At 44.3% G+C, this 17808-nt stretch overlaps 1 protein-coding gene across 1 annotated transcript in view; it reads right to left on the bottom strand.

Moving 5' to 3' along the window:
- The window catches only part of dhx36 (DEAH (Asp-Glu-Ala-His) box polypeptide 36), a 49962-nt gene that overhangs the window by 3201 nt on the left and 28953 nt on the right, over window positions 1–17808 (bottom strand). Inside the window, exons 16-23 of the mRNA XM_045704056.1 lie at window positions 16617–16760; window positions 16030–16147; window positions 11014–11286; window positions 10855–10941; window positions 10652–10735; window positions 10433–10532; window positions 10119–10206; window positions 7241–7361 (exon numbers count right to left, since the gene is read on the bottom strand). Coding sequence (XP_045560012.1) covers window positions 7241–7361; window positions 10119–10206; window positions 10433–10532; window positions 10652–10735; window positions 10855–10941; window positions 11014–11286; window positions 16030–16147; window positions 16617–16760 — 1015 coding nt within the window. The remainder of the gene's footprint in view (window positions 1–7240; window positions 7362–10118; window positions 10207–10432; window positions 10533–10651; window positions 10736–10854; window positions 10942–11013; window positions 11287–16029; window positions 16148–16616; window positions 16761–17808) is intronic.

Below are 17808 nucleotides of genomic sequence, written 5' to 3'. Positions count from 1 at the left end.
CAAAATCGGCAGTGTATCAAATACTTGTTCTCCCCACTGTATAGGTATGAGGTAGATATGTACATATAGGTAGGGGTAAAGTGACTAGATAACACAATAGATAAACAGTAACAGCAGTGTATGTGATGGGTCAAAATAGTGGTAAAAGAGGGTAAATGCAGATAGTCTGGATAGCTATTGGTGAACTAACTAAGCTCTGGTGCAGTAGCAGAGAGAACAGTCTATGACTTAGGTGGCTGGAGTCTGATCATTTTTAGGGCCTTCCTCCGACACCGCCTGGTATATAGGCCCTGGATGGCAGGGAGTTCAGCCCCAGTGACAGTCGGACCAGAAAGAAAAGCACCTCTATCTAACAGGGATGGGCAACTTTGATGGGGGTGGGGGCCACAAAACAATCTCTACTCATGAGGGGCCGCAGTGCCTCGCAGGTCTGCATACCCACACCTGCATTAAGAGCCGGCCCTAGCCTTCTGGGGGCCCTAAGCACAAAAATGTTGCGTCCCCACTTGACAATGAGAGAAAAACATTTAAAGTATTATAGTTAATTTCATGCAATTCTACACATTTTGCCATATTAAAAATTGCAAACCTGAGTGAGCGAGACTAACAAAATCAATGGGGGCCCCCCCTTGGTCGGTAATGGTGCCCCCCCTTGGTCGACCATGATTACTACAAGTTTAGATAGCTGGCCATTAGACAAACCTTTATCTAAAAAAATGTTAGCTGACATGTCTAATTGAGTGACTGACATAACAAGAGAAACTGCTGATGCGCAACCATATAGACTTTTATTTTTTTACTTTTACCCCAATTTCGTGGTATCCAATTGGTAGTTACAGTCTTGTCCTATCGCTGCAACTCCCATACGGACTTGGGAGAGGCAAAGGTCGAGAGCCGTGCGTCCTCCGAAACACAAGCCGAACTGCTTCTTGACACAATGCCTGCTTAACCCGGAAGCCAGCCGCACCAATGTGTCGGAGGAAACATCGTACACCTGGCGACCGTGTCAGCGTGCATTGCGCCCAGCCGCCACATGAGATGGGACAAGAACATTCCTGCCGGCCAAACTCTTCCCTTAACCCAGATGACGCTGGGCCAATTGTGCGCCGCCCCATGGGTCTCCCGGGTCACGGCCGGCTGCAACAGAGCCTGGACTCGAACCAGGATCTCTAGTGGCACAGCTAGCACTGTGATGTAGTGCCTTGTGTCACTCAGGAGGCAGAACCATATGTCTAAATTGCACCTTGTGTATTCTATTATTCTAACTCTCAACAGTAAGTTGAGATCTCGACTGAGTTCCTAAAACACATTTCCACAGCCAGTAACCCATCCCTCCTCTAACTGATAACATTCGGTGCGGCAGGGTAGAGAGAGGACAGAGAGGCTGGCATTGACTGTTGTGACTGTTCCTCTTCCCTGGTACTGTCTGGGAGCTTGGATGTGCCAGGGACTTTGGGAGGGAGTTGAAAGCCACTGGTTTAATCAAATATTAATCATGTCTAAAAATGGGATCAGAGTTAACCTTTACCCACCCACTCAGTGAAACGGTCACAAACACTCTGGAACTCACAACCATCCATCCAAGTCCATATCCCTCACCCTCTAGTGTGTGTATCCTACTACATGAATCAGGAGCATGCATAAATCAAAAGATTGTCAGTACTTTTATTCCTACAGCAAATTAGTACCAAACTGATTTTCGAGTGAACCATCTCTGTAAGGTTAATTTGTGGCAAATGGTGCAACAGCGTTGTATGTATGCTGTACTGTGTATGCATGCTGTATGTATTGTAACAGTTTTGTCTTGTGGTTATTGTTTGTAGGGGTGCCAGGTAGGTTGTGCCTACCAGAGAAAATATTGATTTCTCCTTTTGGTTTGGGAGGGAATGAGTCCCTTCTGGTCCGTCAAGTCCACACCAACACAAAGGACTCATGTAAAAGTCAGTCTGGAAATTCACTTTTCATAATCCCTTAAAACATTGGAAATAACTGCAAAACAACTTATTTTGCATGGGTTGTATTACCAATATAAATGATCACACACACAATAATATAAACAATGAGCTCTGGTTCCTCAAGAAAAGTCCCGTGCCTCGGGCCTAAAAGAGTCCAGCCCAGTAAAAAGTTAAATGAACTCAAGACACCTTAATCACGCAATGTTTGTCCGTTCATAAAAGTGGAGCGTAAACCCAGTCTCAATCATACAATCAAAATATCAAAAACTCTTTTAACATACAACCATAAACAGTATCAAATCTTAGTTGTCTTCAACTACAACTGACCACAAATCAACACGGTATAAATCACACTCATACAAATGAAATACCGTATGCAAAAAAGTTGTAGTCAGTCTGTCAGTCAGACAATCCAATCCGCCAACAGATCTCCAGTGGAGAAAGGTCACGACAAAACAATGGAGACCAAATGGTCTTCCCTGTGGCTCAGTTGGTAGAGCATGGTGTTTGCAACGCCAGCATGGTGTGTGCAACGCCAGGGTTGTGGGTTCGATTACCACGGGGGGCCAGTACAAAAAAATAATAAAAATAAAAAAAGAATGCATGAAATGAAATGTATGTATTCACTACTGTAAGTCGCTCTGGATAAGAGCGTCTGCTAAATGACTAAAATGTCAAATATAAATGAGATGTGTAGTCCAAAGGAAGAAATTAGTGGATCAGATCCTGGTTAAACTTGAGACAAGGCTACAAAGCACACTTTTAAATACAACAAAACAAACGGAGTAAAGAAGCTTCGGAACTGAGGGTTGAACACATCCTCATTCGCACCACCATCACAACCCCACTTTTGCGCAGCTGATGCTGGCTATTTAATAGGGAGTCAAAGGGGAAACGCCCTATTGGAAGAAGCACTGTGACGGTTCAGACAAATTCAGGGCCGTCACACATCCCCTCCCCTGGAAAAAGCCGACCATTGCCCTGGAAGGCACATCTTGGTCTGGGAAACCGAGAAAAGTCTTTATCACTTTCCTCTACAAAAATATTCATGACTTTGTGGCGCTCACGCTCCTCAGCTGAGGGGTAACAGGCCTTAAGGAGTGAGACTTCTGGGTCTAGGAATCAGAGAAAAGTCTTCTCATCACTTCCCTCTTCAAAGATATCCAAGACCTTGTGGCGTTCAATCTCGTCCAATTCCTCAGCCGAGGGGTAACAGACCTTAAGGTGTGAGACATGGACGACGCGCATATCTTCACCTGGGTCCTCTTTCACCACTCGGTAGTTCAGAGGGCCCATCTGCTCCACAATCCTATATGGTCCTTGCCATTTAGGAGCGAGCTTGGCTGAGAATAATAGTTCAGCTTTTGAGTAAGGATGAGAGCGAAGCCACACCCGATCACTAACCTGGAACTGCATGTCTCCTCTCTTTTTATCATAATTTCCCTTCTGCTTGAGTCGGGCCTGGATCATGTTCTTTGAGACAATAGCTCTCAAGTCGTGGAGATGGACTACCTGGTCATAGCATGCAGAGTCTGGAGTAACCTGCTGGGGCTGTAGCACCATATCCAAGGGTCCTCGGAGGGGGACGACTCAGGTTCAGCTCTGCAGGGGTGACTCCAGTGGACTCTTGCACAGCAGAATTCAGGGCAAATCGAAACTCGTGAAGGTGCTTGTCCCAGTGTTTGTGCTGGGTCCCTACATATGAAGCAACCATTGTCTTCAATGTTCAATTAACTCTCTCAGTGAGGTTGGTCTGTGGGTGATAGGCCATGGTCAACTTCTTTGGCAGGTTCCATCTTTGGCAGGTCTCCTCAAAGAGATCAGAGACGAATTTGGAACCTCGGTCAGACAGGATGTAATCAGGCACTTCCCAGCGAGTCAGGATCTCGTTCTTGATAAAGTTATATGGTCTTCGCGGTGGCCTGTTGAAGGGCAAAGTGCTTCACTCACTTGGAATAGTAAACAACAAAAACAAGCATGTACACATTCTGATTGGAGCTTCTAGGAAATGAACCCATCAAATCCACTCCTAACATTTCCCGAGGTTGGGTAACCACAGTTTACTGCAACTTGCCAGCAGGCTTTCTACCTTCTGGTTTGTACATTTGACAAACCTGACAGTTTCGGATGTGTGACTTCACATCCATGCTCAGATGTGGCCAGTACAGTAATGCTTGCAACCGCTTGTAGGGTTTTGAACCGGCCCAAATGACCAGCTAACGGGTCTTCATGGAAATGTTGCAGCAGTTGAAGGCGTAGAGGTTCAGGTTTGTACATTTGGTAGTGTTCTGTGAGGTAGTTGTCCAACTCAGTAGACTTTGTATTCAATGATGGTCAGCTTTGTGGTAGGATTGACCATCTTTTCTCCATCTTCCAGAATAGTCTGGTACAAAGCCTGTACTTCTGGATCATCCTGTTGGGCCTTCCAAATGGCCTCATCAGAGATGGGAAAGTCAGTTTTGGGTGAGTCTCGACGGCAAGACAGGACAGTAGCACATGTAAGATGAGGGCCACCATTACCACCAGCAGGAGCTCTGGATAAGGCATCTGGAACAGTGTTGTATTTTCCTTCACTGTATTCTACTTCAAAGGTGAACTATTGCAACCATAGAGCTCATCTGATGAGTCTGGTGCTTGGTTTGTTGGTCTTGAACACCCACACAAAGGAGGAATGGTCAGTGACCACAGTGAAGTGTCCTCCCTCCAGGTAGTACATCCACTTTTCCAAAGCCCAGACAACTGCAAGGCACTCTTGCTCGGTTGTGGAGTAGTTCTGTTCTGCTCTATTCAATGTCCGACTGGCCAACGCTAGCACTTCTTCAATGCCAAGTCCAGTCTGTTGGACTAGGACAGCACCAAGTACAACATCACTTGCATCAGTATAAACAACAAAAGGGCAGTCAAAGTTGGGATGACCCAAAATGGGAGGTGTGACATGGCGTCGTTTCAGGGTTTCAAAGGATGTCTGGCACTCTGCCGTCCATCGGAATTTCACTCCTTTTCGCTTCAATGCGTTGAGTGGTTCTGCCACCTGGGAGAAGTTTAACACAAACCCATGGTACCATCCAGCCATCCCAAGGAACCGTTGAAGGGCCTTGAGGGTGGTTGGCACAGGGAAGTCTTCTACAGCCTTGGTCTTTTCAGGACCAGGCCATCAGCACAAAAGCAGTCTTGTCCTTGCTTTCCTGGTCCATCTCAACCTGCCAATAGCCACTATTGAGGTCAAGGGTAGTGAACACAACAGCACCAAACAATGACTCCAGGATCTCTTGGATGGTGGGAAGAGGATAGGCATCAGTCTGGGAGACATTGTTGGTCTTCCTATAGTCCACACAAAATCTAAGACCACCAGTCTTTTTTGGGATGAGGACAATAGGAGCAGCCCAGGGAGAGGAGGAACGTTCAATTATATCAGCATATCATTAATGAGTCCCTTTTGGATGATTAGCTTTGCTGGGGACAAACGATATGGCTTCTGCTTGATCGGCATTTCCTGTGTAAGGAATATTTTGTGCTTCAGGAGCCCAGTGCATCCCAGCTTTGAAGTACATACATCAGACTTATTCTACAGCTGTTCCAACAGCCTTAACTCCTCTGGCTGTTCCAGCGGAGCTCTTCTCACAGCCTGTAAAAGGAGATCAGCAGGATTACCAAGGGTTAGTGGTACCGGAGCAACGGCAGAGAAGACTGACACATTTGGACCCCAATCATGCAACTTCGTTGCTTCTGATTGTAAAAAAATATTTCTCGAACAATCTGGACACCACTGAAGTAAATGAAATCAATTCTCAACATGACAGGAAAAGCAAGGTTCTTGGTATGTAGAATAACAGAAGCAATCATATAGGAACAGTTACACAGGCGGAACTCTACCTCACTCCATCCAAGTGGTCGTTTAGCCTCACCATCAGCCAGATATAGTGGACCTTCTGTCCACGGCTTCAGGTTGTATTGTGGACCTTTAACCTCCTTCCACAGTTTCTCATTGAGCAGTGTGTAGGATGACCCGGTGTCCAGGATGTCTCTTCCTCTCCAAGGGCCTATGGACAGGGGTAACACCAGTTGGTGCGGTATTAACTGAAAGAAAGGGGATTTTGACGGGTGGGCGTAGGCAGTGACTCTTGGGGTTTCAGCTTTGCTCAAAGCACCCAGAGTAGGATGGTCGTTCCTGCGAAGGGAGTTAGGTGTGTTGTGATTTGTGGTTTCTGGAAGGGTTTACTTGATACTGATTTGGACATGTAGCTGAAGAACGTCCCTTTTTGCTACATCTCCAACAGAACATGGGAGGGGTCTTGGCTGTTGTTGATGGTCTGGCTTGGGTAACTGATTGGGTGTCTGTTTCTTTCTCTGTTCATATTTCCGTTGGCATTCTCTGTCCTTCTCGAACTGCTGTCCCAGTTGAACCAGTCCATCGACAGCGGTGACTCTTTCTCTGAGTTTTCTGGGTAGTAGAGGGTTGATGTTCTTCAAGATCAACTTAATGACCTCTTACTCCTCAATGCCAGGTTTCCACCGTCTGCACAGGGAGTGGTAACCGTATGCAAAGTCACAGATACTCGCTCTCTCTTTGCACTCTGATTCTGCACTGATTCTGTCTGCCAGCTCATCTGTGTAGTCCTCAGACAGGAATGCATATGAAAAGTTGGCCTCAAAGTCAGCCCAGGAAGTAGTGGTGAGACATGCGAGATTTTGGAGATGTTGTTGAGTCCGACGAATATCAAGGACGTCACCTTGAAGTTGTAAGACTACAACCTTTGGAGATAAACCAGAATAATGGAGGAAGGTTGGGCGTCAGAGGGAGAGCTAGCTCAGTACTTCCACACAGATCCATGTCAATAACTGGTTAGACCTCCTGTGGTCCAGACCGAGCATTCAGATTCCCAGGGCTCTGGCCCAAATCAACTCCATTATCTCCATTCACATTATGATTTGTATTGTCAGCTCGAGGGTCAGAATGACCCTCTGTATTCCCATTGACAGGTATGATATGGATGAGCACATTTTAATGAGTTTAATCCATTGTTTTAAATAACACACAATCCGCACAAAATATTTGCTTTGGTTATTTCTCAAATGTTGAAAGAGGTCCCATCTGGGGTGCCATTTTCTATGTAACAGTTTTAACTTGAGGTTGTTGTTTGTAGGGGTGCCAGGTAGGATGTGCCTATCAGAGAAAATATTGATTAAAAGGGGAAGTGCCCTATTGGAAGGAGAAGCACTGAGACGGTTCAGACAAATTCAGGGCCGTCACAGTATGCTGTATGTATGCTGTACTGTATACTCACACTGCTGGTCCTCATCTTGAGGTGATAGATGAGCCATGTGTAGTTAAACTGGGTCTCCTCAGCATTCACTGACTTGGGGTGAATACACACCTTCCCATCAGTTTTAGTATACACCCTAACCCTGGAGAGGAGAGAGGTGGGGAGGGGGCATTAGTGTGTGTGTGTGTGTGTGTGTGTGTGTGTGTGTGTGTGTGTGTGTGTGTGTGTGTGTGTGTGTGTGTGTGTGTGTGTGTGTGTGTGTGTGTGTGTGTATACATCCTTTACAGACAGATGTCTGTGGTATTGTCCATAGCAACATAAACGTTTTATGACTATTGATATTTGGCCAAAGTTTGAATCTTAAAACAACTGTTTTTAAACAATATCTGTGCCCCTAGGCTTGATCGTAGGTCTATTTTGCAGCTGTCTCCTACGTGTTATGATGATTTATTGATGCATCTGTCTGGCTGGAATGGGTTTAGGGCTTATGGTCTGCCATCCATGGTGAGCTGGGGGTGGATCTTCTCAGGTATAAATCAATAGCAAGTTGACAAAGTGTACTTCTCAGGACTGAGTGAATTTCACTTCCTCTGCAGAATCTGGGTTGTCCTCTTGTCATTGCCAGTGTCTGTCTGTACTAGTGCTGAGCGATTAGTGCTTTCGGTTCAGTTTTGGTTTGATGATTATTTTTTTTTAAATAACCACGGTTTTCGATTTCGATTATTATAATTTTTTTACAAACATTAAATGCTTACCGTGTTGCGTCATGCGTAAGAACAGCCCTTAGCCGTGGTATATTGGTTATATACAACAGCCCCTAGGGCCGTATTGCTTAATTAACATTCATTTATTCATATTACTTTACTTTACTTTATTATCGCATTCCAAGTCATCATCTGATCTCTATAGAGCTGCTGCCTATGTTGTCTGACAAAATCACTATTTTTGTTCTTCTTCAATGTAAATAAGGCATACAGTACTTTTAAGACTGCTGAATACCAACTATCAATCACTTAGATCATGTATTTCCAGGTAGAAATACCTCGAAGAAACAGCTGCTCTCTATATTCCCTCATGATCGCGCACTCTTTTAAAATAAACACAGACTGGACAAGTAGATGTGCAACGGATTATGGTCATTGTAGTTAATTAAAATGTGTTATGTGCTAAACTATGTAGAATATTGGCCTGTTGCAAACTACAACTCCCTACTGAATCGCACAGTTCAGGCTGGATCTGATTTATATCTGGAGAAACTGTGCAATGGGTGGATTGAGCTTACTGATAAAAACAGAACGAAATGCAAATAATTGAACACACACACACACACACACACACACACACACACACACACACACACACACACACAATAGTTGAAGTCGGAAGTTTACATACACCTTAGCCAAATACATTTAAACTCAGTTTTTCACAATTCCTGACATTTAATCCTAGTAAAAATGTACTGTCTTAGGTCAGTTAGGATAACCACTTCATTTTAAGAATGTGAAATGTCTGAATAATAGTAGAGAGAATGATTTATTTCAGCTTTTATTTCTTTCATCACATTCCCAGTGGGTCAGAAGTTTGCATACACTCAATTAGTATTTGGTAGCATTGAATTCAAATTGTTTAACTTCAGTCACACGTTTCAGATCGCCTTCCACAAGCTTCCCACAATAAGTTGGGTGAATTTTTGGCCCATTCCTCCTGACAGAGCTGGTGTAACTGAGTCAGGTTTGTAGGCCTCTTTGCTTGCACACACTTTTTCAGTTCTGCCCACAAATTTTCTATAGGATTGAGGTCAGGGTTTGTGATGGCCACTTCAATACCTTGACTTTGTTGTCCTTAAGCCATTTTGCCACAACTTTGGAAGTATGCTTGGGGTCATTGACCAAGCTTTAACTTCCTGACTGATGTCTTGAGATGTTGCTTCAATATATCCACATCATTTTCTTTCCTCATGATGCAATCTATTTTGTGAAGTGCACCAGTCCCTTCAGCACCAAAGCACCCCCACAACATGATGCTGCCACCCCTGTGCTTCACGGTTGGGATGGTGTTCTTCAGCTTGCAAGCATCCCCCTTTTTCCTCCAAACATAACGATGATCATTATGGCCAAACAGTTTCATCAGACCAGAGGATATTTCTCCAAAAAGTATGATCTTTGTCCCCATGTGCAGTTGCAAACCGTAGTCTGGCATTTTTATGGCGGTTTTGGAGCAGTGGCTTCTTCCTTGCTGAGCGGCCTTTCAGGTTGTCGTTATAGGACTCGTTTTACTGTGGATATAGATATTTTTGTACCCGTTTCCTCCAGCATCTTCACAAGGTCCTTTGCTGTTGTTCTGGAATTGATTTGCACTTTTCTCACCAAAGTACATTCATCTCTAGGAGACAGAACGTGTCTCCTTCCTGAGCAGTATGACGGCTGCGTGGTCCCACGGTGTTTTACCTGCGTACTATTGATTGTACAGATGAACGTGGTACCTTCAGGCGTTTGGAAATTGCTCCCAAGGATGAACCAGACTTGTGGAGTTCTAAAAATTTTTTTGCTGAGGTCTTGGCCTATCAGAAGCTTCTAAAGCCATGACATCATTTTCAGAAATGTTCTAAGCTGTTTAAAGGCACAGTCAACTTAGTGTATGTTAACTTCTAACCCACTGGAATTGTGATAGTGAATTATAAGTAAAATAATCTGTAAACAATTGTTGGAAAAATTACTTGTCATTCACAAAGTAGATGTCCTAACTGACTTGTCAAAACTATAGTTTGTTAACAAGACATTTTTGGAGTGGTTGAAAAACGAGTTTTAATGACTCCAACCTAAGTGTATGTAAACTTCCGACTTCACCTGTATATGTATATATAGCTATATGCTACTGTAGGTCCATGCTGACTCACGGTCTTTTCTTGCTGCCGCTGGGTTTGATCATGGCCACTTTGGGGTAGAGACCTGCCACTATCACTGCCTTGATCAGCTTCTCATTCTCTGAGGGACAGAGTGAGACATGGAAAGAGAGAGAGGAGTGAGAGAAAAGTGTGAGAGATGGAGAGTAAGACATGGAAAGAGAGAGAGGAGTGAGACATGGAAAGAGAGAGAGGAGCGAGAGAGAGGATTGAGAGAAAAGTGTGAAAGATGGAGAGTAAGACATGGAAAGAGAGAGAGGAGTGAGAGAGACTAGCAAATTGTACAAAAATACATCCAAGCAGTTCACCTGAGTTGATGTTAGAGTCAGGGTCTTTGTGGTTCTTGGTGCTGATGAAGCCAGCCCCCAGCAGGTGCTCAGCAAACTGACCCTTCATGTTGTGCAGCATCTACAGGCAGACAGACAGACACACACAGACAGGTTAGATACTAATCTCAAAATGAAGCCAAGGCTGCATCCCAATGGTGGTTTGAGCGTGATATCTGATTGGTGGACCATGAGAATCACCTGGAGTGTATTGGCTGACAGGAAGTTGTCCCAGCAGAACTCTCGTTCAAACTTGTAGCCGCGTCGCTTAGCTTCCTCCCAGCCCTGACAGATTAACACACAGTCAAGTTAGCAATCCTTTAAACAGAATGAACCATTGATAATATTCCATTGAGGAGATGAGAGAGACGTTTAATGATATAGGAGGGAAACGAGGATCTTACTGTGAAGGCATAGATGATGGTGAGGTGGTCACTCTTTGAGTCTCTGGACAGAGTTCTTCTCCTAAAGTCTGCCATCTTCTCCTTACCCTGAGAGAGAGAGAGATTTGAGTACCTAAAATGTGTTTGAGTGTGTGTGCCTGCGATCGCGCGTATGATTACCATTGGTATGAAGAAGGGGTCCTTGAAGCTGAGAGAGGCGGCGATAGTGAGGACAGGGTCCAGACAGCCCAGCAGAGCTCCAAACAGAATCAGCTTCCCGATGTGAGGCTCTACAGGCAGCCTGGCCAGGTGGAACCCTAACGGGGTCAGAGCCTCTGAGCGGTCCAGAGCATTGAGGTCCATCAGGTGTGTGATGGCCAGAGTGACAGCCTCCTCTGTGGGAGGGTCCAGAGCTTTCCTCAAGAACTCTGCTATTGGACCCAGCTTGAGGATCTAGAAGGCGTGGGGAGAGAGTGTTAGACAAACTACATAAAAAAAAAAGGGAAAATTCAACAGCCTGACTTGATCAGAAACAAATGGGAAAAAGACCTGTCTAAACGTTAGACCAGGAAATCCATCTGGACACAGAAAGCAGTGAGTCAACTCTTCACTACCAGATAGATGACAGTCTGCCTGGCTTATTCAACAAGGTTGTACCATGTCACCGTTCCCTTTAGATCCAGTACATGTGTGTGTGTGTGTGTGTGTGTGTGTGTGTGTGTGTGTGTGTGTGTGTGTGTGTGTGTGTGTGTGTGTGTTAGAGCTGGGAAATAAGGACAATTATCCATATAGCAATACATCTCATGAATTGACGTGATAACAATAAATAGATGTTTATAACACCAATGTGCACCACAGTTTATTATTATTCTCCTTTAAACTACTACTACTAAACTCAGCAAAAAACGAAATGTCAAATTGAGCACCCTGTCTTTCAAAGATAATTCGTAAAAATCCAAATAACTTCACAGATCTTCATTGTAAAGTATTTAAACACTGTTTCCCATGCTTGTTCAATGAACCATAAACAATTAATGAACACGCACCAGTGGTATGGTCGTTAAGACACTAACAGCTTACAGATGGTAGGCAATTAAGGTCACAGTTATGAAAACTTAGGACACTAAAGAGGCCTTTCTACTGACTCTGAAAAACACCAAAAGAAAGATGCCCAGTGTCCCTGCTCATCCGCATGAACGTGCATTAGGCATGCTGCAAGGAGGCATGAGGACTGCAGATGTGGCCAGGGCAATACATTGAAATGTCCGTACTGTGAGACACCTAAGACGGCGCTACAGGGAGACAGGACGGACAGCTGATCGTCCTCGCAGTGGCAGACCAAGTGTAACAACACCTGCACAGGATCGGTACATCCGAACATCACACCTGCGGGACAGGTACAGAATGGCAACAACAACTGCCCGAGTTACACCAGGAACGCACAATCCCTCCATCAGTGCTCAGACTGGACTGAGGGAAGGGGCTGGACTGAGGGCTTGTAGGCCTATGGTAAGGCAGGTCCTCACCAGACATCACCGGCAACAACGTCGCCTATGGGCACAAACCCACTGTCGCTGGACCAGACAGGACTGGCAAAAAGTGCTCTTCACTGACGAGTCACTGTTTTGTCTCACCAGGGGTGATGGTCGGATTCACGTTTATCATCGAAGGAATGACAGTTACACCGAGGCCTGTACTCTGGAGCGGGATCGATTTGGATGTGGAGGGTCCGTCATGGTCTGGGGTGGTGTGTCACAGCATCATTGGACTGAGCTTGTTGTCATTGCAGGCAATCTCAACGCTGTGCGTTACAGGGAAGACATCCTCCTCCTTCAGGTGGTACCCTTCCTGCAGGCTCATCCTGACATGACCCTCCAGCATGACAATGCCACCAGCCATACTGCTCGTTCTGTGCGTGATTTCCTGCAAGACAGGAATGTCAGTGTTCTGTCATGGTCAGCGAAGAGCCCGGATCTCAATCCCATTGAGCACATCTGGGACCTGTTGGATCGGAGGGTGAGGGCTAGGGCCATTCCCCCCCAGAAATGTCCGGGAACTTGCAGGTGCCTTGGTGGAAGAGTGGGGTAACATCTCACAGAAAGAACTGGCAAATCTGTTGCAGTCCATGAGGTGGAGATGCACTGCAGTACTTAACCTGTTGGGGGTAGGGGGCAGTATTTACACGGCCAGATAAAAAACGTACCCGATTTAATCTGGTTATTACTACTGCCCAGAAACTAGAATATGCATATAATTATTGGCTTTGGATAGAAAACACCCTAAAGTTTCTAAAACTGTTTGAATGGTGTCTGTGAGTATAACAGAACTCATATGGCAGGCAAAAACCTGAGAAGATTCCTTACAGGAAGTGCCAACTCTGACCATTCCTTGAGCTTCTTGTCTCTGTTTATTGAAGACTGAGGATCTTTGCTGTAATGTGACACTTCCTACGGCTCCAATAGGCTCTCAGAGCCCGGGAAAAAGCTGAATGATATCGAGGCAGCCCCTGGCTGAAACACATTAGCGCTTTTGGCAAGTGGCCGATCAGAGGACAATGGGCTTAGGCGCGTGCACGAGTCGACCCCATGCTTTATTTTCTTTCGTCTTTTTACCTAAACGCAGATTCCCGGTCGGAATATTATCGTTTTTTTTTACGAGAAAAATTGCATAGAAATTGATTTTAAACAGCGGTTGACATGCTTCGAAGTACGGTAATGGAATATTTAGAATTTTTTTGTCACGAAATGCGTTGTGCTCGTCACCCTTCTTTACCATTCGGATAGTGTCTTGAACGCACGAACGCACGAAACGCCGCTATTTGGATATAACTATGGATTATTTTGAACCAAACCAACATTTGTTATTGAAGTAGAAGTCCTGGGAGTGCATTCTGACGAAGAACACCAAAGGTAATAACATTTTTCTTATAGTAAATCGGACTTTGGTGAGTGCTAAACTTGCTGGGTGTCTAAATATTTAGCCCTGTGATGCCGGGCTATCTACTGAGAATATTGCAAAATGTGCTTTCACCGAAAAGCTATTTTAAAATCGGACATATCGAGTGCATAGAGGAGTTCTGTATCTATAATTGTTAAAATAATTGTTATGCTTTTTGTGAACGTTTATCGTGAGTAATTTAGTAAATTTTTTGTAAATTCACCGGAAGTTTGCGGGGGGTATGCTAGTTCTGAACGTCACATGCTAATGTAAAAAGCTGGTTTTTGATATAAATATGAACTTGATTGAACAAAACATGCATGTATTGTATAACATAATGTCCTAGGGTTGTCATCTGATGAAGATCATCAAAGGTTAGTGCTGCATTTAGCTGTCTTCTGGGTTTTTGTGACATTATATGCTAGCTTGAAAAATGGGTGTCTGATTATTTCTGGCTGGGTACTCTGCTGACATAATCTAATGTTTTGCTTTCGTTGTAAAGCCTTTTTGAAATCGGACAGTGTGGTTAGATTAACGAGAGTCTTGTCTTTAAAATGGTGTAAAATAGTAATATGTTTGAGAAATTGAAGTAATAGCATTTCTAAGGTATTTGAATAACGCGCCACAGGATTCCACTGGCTGTTACGTAGGTGGGTCGATTTCGTCCCGCCGACCCTAGAGAGGTTAATGCAGCTGGTGGCCACACCAGATACTGACTGTTACTTTTGATTTTGCCCCCCCTTTGTTCAGGGACACATTATTCAATTTCTGTTAATCACATGTCTGTGGAACTTGTTCAGTTTATGTCTCAGTTGTTGAATCTTGTTATGTTCATACAAATATTTACACATGTTAAGTTTGCTGAAAATAAAACGCAGTTGACAGTCTATATGTTCTCTAACACCAGGATAGAATAGGAGCCATTACAACACTGTCTATATGTTCTCTAACACCAGGATAGAATGGGTGGGAGTGAGAGGGAAGCATTGTGTATTGACAGAGAGACCAACAGATGTAGAGTATGTTTGTGTGTAATAGCGTTTCAAAGGAATCAGCGAGAGAGTGAGTGAATGAGTGAGTCACTGAGTCAGTGAGTGAGAGACAGTGAGATGGTCCAAACACACCAAGACAGTCGTGAAGAGGGCACGACAAAGCCTATTCCCCCTCAGGAAACTAAAAAGATTTGGCATGGGTCCTCAGATCCTCAAAAGGTTCTACAGCTGCAACATCGAGAGCATCCTGACCGGTTGCATCACTGCCTGGTACGGCAATTGCTCGGCCTCCGACCGCAAGGCACTGCAGAGGGTAGTGCGTACGGCCCAGTACATCACTGGGGCAAAGCTTCCTGCCATCCAGGACGTCTGCAAAAGGCGGTGCCAGAGGAAGGCCCAAAAAAATGTCAGAGATCCCAGCGACCCCAGTCATGGGCCATTCTCTCTACTACCACATGGCAAACGATACCGGAGTGCCAAGTCTAGGACAAAAAGGCTTCTCAACAGTTTTTACCCCCAAGCCATAAGACTCCTGAACAGGTAACCAAATGGTTACCCGGACTATTTGCATTGTGCCCCCCCCCCAACCCCTCTTTTTACGCTGTTGCTACTCTCTGTTTATCTTATATGCATAGTCACTTTAACTATACATTCATGTACATACTACCTCAATTGGGCCGACCAACCAGTGCTCCCGCACATTGGCTAACCGGGCTATCTGCATTGTGTCCCACCACCCTCCAACCCCTCTTTTACCCTGCTGCTACTCTCTGTTCATCATATATGCATAGTTACTTTAACCATATCTACATGTACATACTACCTCAATCAGCCTGACTAACCGGTGTCTGTATATAGCCTTGCTACTGTTATTTTCAAATGTCTTTTTACTGTTGTTTTATTTCTTTACTTACCCACACACACACACACACACACACACACACACACACACACACACACACACACACACACACACACACACACACACACACCTTTTATTTTCCCCACTTTGATTTGATTTTGGTCATATAAAATTATGGTGGAAACATTATACATTATGTACAAAAAAAGTTAAGATTAGCATAAAAAAAATATGGCAGAATTGCTGCTATCTATTCTGCGCTGTGTGTAGGGGGGGGGGGTTTATGGCAACTCATGCTCCCTTACAAGCGCTAATACAATCACTGTTAAGTCTACACCTGTTGTTTACCAAGCATGTGACAAATAATACTGTAGTTGACAGTCACACCAGAGATCCACACGTTACCTTGATCTGCAGACACAGTTCCTCCAGTGGCGTGCGCATGATCTCAGGTAACTGGTAGGCATCCAGAAGACTGGCCCTCAGGCCATTATACAGGTGATAACACTTCCCTGGACACACCCTGCCAGCGTGCGTAAACACACACACACACACACACACACAAAATTAGCTAACTGTGTCCTGGAGAGAGGGAGAGAGACTAAGAAGAGAGGGGGAGAGACTAAGAAGGGAGGGGGAGAGACTAAGAAGGGAGGGGGAGAGACTAAGAAGGGAGGGGGAGAGACTAAGAAGAGAGGGGGAGAGACTAAGAAGAGAGGGGGAGAGACTAAGAAGGGAGGGGGAGAGACTAAGAAGAGAGGGGGAGAGACTAAGAAGAGAGGGGGAGAGACTAAGAAGAGAGGGGGAGAGACTAAGAAGAGAGGGAGAGAGACTAAGAAGAGAGGGAGAGAGACTAAGAAGAGAGGGGGAGAGACTAAGAAGAGAGGGGGAGAGACTAAAAAGAGAGGGGGAGAGACTAAGAAGAGAGGGGGAGAGACTAAAAAGAGAGGGAGAGAGACTAAGAAGAGAGGGGGAGAGACACCCAGACTGACCTGCCGGCGCGTCCTCTTCTCTGTTTGGCATTGGCCAGGCTGACCCACTCTGCAGTCATAGTGCTGATGTTGTTCTGAGTGTCAAAGTGAGTCTCCTTAATCTTTCCCCCATCTATCACAAACACCACATCATCTATGGTAATACTGAGAGAGAGAGAGAGCGAGAGCGAGAGAGGAAGGGTGTGGAGGGGACTTTATTAAGACAGCCAAGTAATCCACGGCAGTTTGATGACATCGATGAGTCAACACTTTGAAAAGTAAATCAAAACTCCACACATACACACTCATTTGCTGCCTCTCTAACTCTTTGAAACACATGTATAAATAAATACGGTGTCTAAATGTATCCTACTGTTGAGAGAGCAGCAGTAGTGAGGTCAGTAAAGTTTGTCTCGTCTGTTCAGTCGGTTCTTGAATTCATTAAACAGGCTGTCGCACTGGCTCGGGATGAGCATTTGAAATGTTTTGACTGTTCGAGTTCTCATTTGAGCACTCAAATGAAAAAAACTAAAAACATATATATATTTAGAAGCCAAGGCCCGCACTGGAAAACAATGTGTGCATTTATCTATATACCAACTGTGCACAACAATGCCTAATTTATCATAACCATTACAGATAACAAATCATAAATAGCCCCATATACTGTATATTCTATATAATGTTTTTTTTTTAAGATGAATTAATTGAAACCACTACATCAACTGATTATATTATCTTATATTGTGAAACCAAATCTTTCTGAAAAGGCAGTAACCTCAGCAGTGGTGCTTGTAGAAGAAGCCTGTGGCTGTGTAATGGTATAGCCTTGTTTTCTTCATTTAGCAGACAAAATACTGCTATTTTGCGAGCTCTTATCACGGTCAAGACAGCTATTTTATAGTAAAAAAAAAAACAGGATGGTATATAACAGAATATTTTTCCAATTCAAAAAAAAGCTGGCCAGTGCGAATTGATGCACATTTCACATCTTTAAAATAGTTGTTCACAAAGAGTGATGATTTGAAACCGGTCTCAATTTGGACAGTTGAAATAAATACAAACCAAAATAGATGTTCTTTTCGAAATACAGATGTTCAGATTAGTTTTTTCTGCTTGGTCTTTGGAATATTCTAAATTGTTTAACATTTACACATTGAACACTGCATGGATTCCAGCCACAACATTAGTTTGGTGAGTAAGCCTATGTTCA

This window comes from Salmo salar, chromosome ssa20 (assembly GCF_905237065.1).
Source record: "Salmo salar chromosome ssa20, Ssal_v3.1, whole genome shotgun sequence".
NCBI classification, from domain to species: domain Eukaryota; kingdom Metazoa; phylum Chordata; class Actinopteri; order Salmoniformes; family Salmonidae; genus Salmo; species Salmo salar.
Note: the sequence above shows the minus strand (reverse complement) of the source record. Positions and strands in the feature narration are given on the sequence as shown.